The sequence below is a fragment of the Lygodium microphyllum genome, chromosome 20, assembly GCF_053477565.2.
Source record: "Lygodium microphyllum isolate KBCC chromosome 20, Lygodium_microphyllum_v1.1.10, whole genome shotgun sequence".
NCBI lineage: Eukaryota > Viridiplantae > Streptophyta > Polypodiopsida > Schizaeales > Lygodiaceae > Lygodium > Lygodium microphyllum.
Genome location: NC_141154.1, coordinates 20,841,494 through 20,844,243, shown reverse-complemented (window position 1 = coordinate 20,844,243; position 2,750 = coordinate 20,841,494). Strand labels below are relative to the sequence as shown.

The 2,750-nt window shown below is 42.5% G+C and overlaps 1 protein-coding gene and 1 pseudogene across 1 annotated transcript; both read left to right on the top strand.

The window, feature by feature from the left end:
• Positions 1 to 506: 506 nt before the first annotated feature.
• LOC148018731 (uncharacterized) lies at positions 507 to 1,102 on the top strand (annotated as a pseudogene).
• Positions 1,103 to 1,675: 573 nt separating this feature from the next.
• Positions 1,676 to 2,505, top strand: LOC148018730 (uncharacterized). Its single transcript, XM_087701237.1, has 2 exons — positions 1,676 to 1,692; positions 1,782 to 2,505. Exons 1-2 carry the CDS (start codon positions 1,676 to 1,678, stop codon positions 2,503 to 2,505), a joined length of 741 nt encoding a protein of 246 aa, XP_087557363.1.
• Positions 2,506 to 2,750: the final 245 nt, after the last annotated feature.

Below are 2,750 nucleotides of genomic sequence, written 5' to 3'. Positions count from 1 at the left end.
CAAACATGCTTCCAAAGGGGAATAGACTACCCACCTCAAGAGACAAAGCGAGGCACTATGTGACATCTCTTGGAGGATTGGATTATGATCGCATACATGCATGCGTCAATGATTGCATTCTCTTTCGTGGGACGCATAAGGAGGCTCGACAGTGTCCCACTTGTGGTGAAGCAAGGTATAGAACAGATGTGAAGAGTTTTGATGTACCTCGTAAAGTCTTGCAACACTTTCCTATAATTCCTCGCATCAAACACATGTTCAAGTGCAAATCCATAGCAGAGCTCATGTCATGGCATTCCTCGCATCGATCGGATGATGGCATGTGGAGAATTCCTGCAGACACTCCTGCTTGGAAGCATATTGAAGATGAGTGGCCCAGCTTTAAAACAGAGCCCAGAAACTTGAGACTTGGCCTAGGTATGGATGGAGTGAATCCGTTTGGTTTCAAGAGCACCGCATACAGCGTGTGGCCGGTTGTGTTGGTGAATTACAACCTTCCACCATCAATGGCGATCAAGAAGGGACATCTTATGTTATCCCTTCTGATTCCAGGGAAACATAAAGTCAAGCATATGGATGTTTATCTTGAACCGTTGATTGATGAGTTGGAGGAACTATGGAGAGGTGTTGCGGTAGTGGACATTAGTAGGCCTCCCTCCTCTCGACACTTCGACTTAAAAGCAGTGTTGATGTGGACAATGCATGACTTTCCAGGATACAGCGATTGTTCTGGTAAGAATTCTAACTACCTCCTGACTCTAATACTACTAGCTATATCAATTATAACTATTGATTTTATTATTCTAACTTTTTTTTAATTTTAACAGGTTTGAGGACATCGGGTAAACATGCATGTCCTATATGTGGCCCTTCATTGGTACATGAGTATGCTGATGGTTTGTGTAAGACCATATTCGATAATCATAATTGATTTCTCCCATCAGATCACCCTAAATATGCTCCTAGTAAGAGGAACATTCATCCACAGACACTTCGTGCAAAAGATTGGAAGCGTATTTGGGAGTCTTCCAATGTTCTTCCTCCAGATGGCATGAACAGGTACATCTCCATTGTTTTCAATCTTGTTTTGTGTAGTCTCTAAAGTTGGAATAAAGATGACAGTCTGCAATCCCTTGTGTAGGTACTCCATTTTTTTCCGGCTACCATATTGGACCCATCTCAAGATCAACCATCTTCTTGATCCCATGCACATCTTCAAGAATGTGGGATCTAGTATTTGGGAACATGTTATTGGTAAAAGAGACACTGTTAGCGTACGGGAGGACTTGCAGGTCGCAGGACGTATGCGTCAAGCTTGGCCACGAGAGGAGGGTGGGCACGTTCATCTTCCGCCTGCTCCCTGGATTATATCAAAGAAGGAGGAGAAGCAGGTAAAGCAAGCCATCACCACTTTGCGTACTCCCACTGGATGCATGAGATCGTTGAAGGGAGAGTTTACAACCACTAAGAAAAGAGGGGTTGAGCAACTACATGGGTTGAAGTCCCACGATTGGCACAAGATGCTCCAAGTAAGTGTTTTCCAATTATTGTAGGTTGAAATTAAATTTTGTAATGCCCTAACCCAAATATACATGTGCTCTTATGTGCGCAGTTCATACTACCTACTAGCATCGACCATTGTGCAGACAGGAGTTTGAAAAGATGTATTTATAAGATGGGCGAGCTTGTGAGGTATGTAAATCCCATGTAAGATCACCCTTCATTATACCTTGCAAAATGAATGTGCATGAGGTATAACGTACTGTGCATTTATTTTTCAGATATGTTAGTTCCAAAGCAATTGATCCAGCCACATTGGATGATCCGGGTGTTATGGCAGTGGAGGTGGTTTGTATGGTAGAGGAGACTTTTCCGCGAACCATTCTCACAAGTCAACTACATCTCATTGTGCATTTAGTGGATGAAATTGCTTTATGTGGCACTGTGCATGCTCGTTGGATGTTCTTCCTAGAGCGCTTCATGAAGACCTTAAAAGACTTTGCGAGGCAAAGTGCAAGGCCCGAAGGAAGCATGGCTGAGGGTTGGTTGATACAAGAGTCTCTTGTATATATATCAGAATTTCTTGATCAGGTGGATAGCTCTTTGCCGCGACTATGGAGCAATGAAGAGGACTTGAGGATGACGTCTATTGTGCCTCAAGGAAAAGGACAGAGCAAAGTAATTGAGAGAACATTGATTGATGATCTTAATTTCACTTGCATCCTTAATAGTGATGTGATGAGCAGATGGGTTACAAGATACGAGGATGCAAAGACAAAAAGGCAAGCAGACAGAGCTCTCTTTCGGAGGCAACATGGCTCTCGTAAGGCATACCCTAAGCATCTAGCAACACTTCCGAATGATATTCATGTTGATTGGTTGCATGAGGAAATGGAGAGAGCAGAGAGAGATGAGGGGCTGCATATCACGGCGGAAGAATGGGAGTATGCACGAGGATGCATGTTAAAGGTACATAGAACAAATGTAAATTTGCATTCTTTGTAAGTGATTGGCTTTTCATATTTATTCACATTAATTGCTTACATAGATATTGCTTATATTTTGGTCCAGTGCACTATGTTCAATGCTATATGGTGTGAAGGCAAGCATTTTCGAACACAAAGAATAGATGAAAAGAGGAATACACAAGATTGCGGTGTCATTAGTAGCTTTGAGGGAGCCAATGGAAAAATTGATGATTATTGTGGCACAATCCAAGACATATACAGACTTGACTTTCGCCGCTTCTT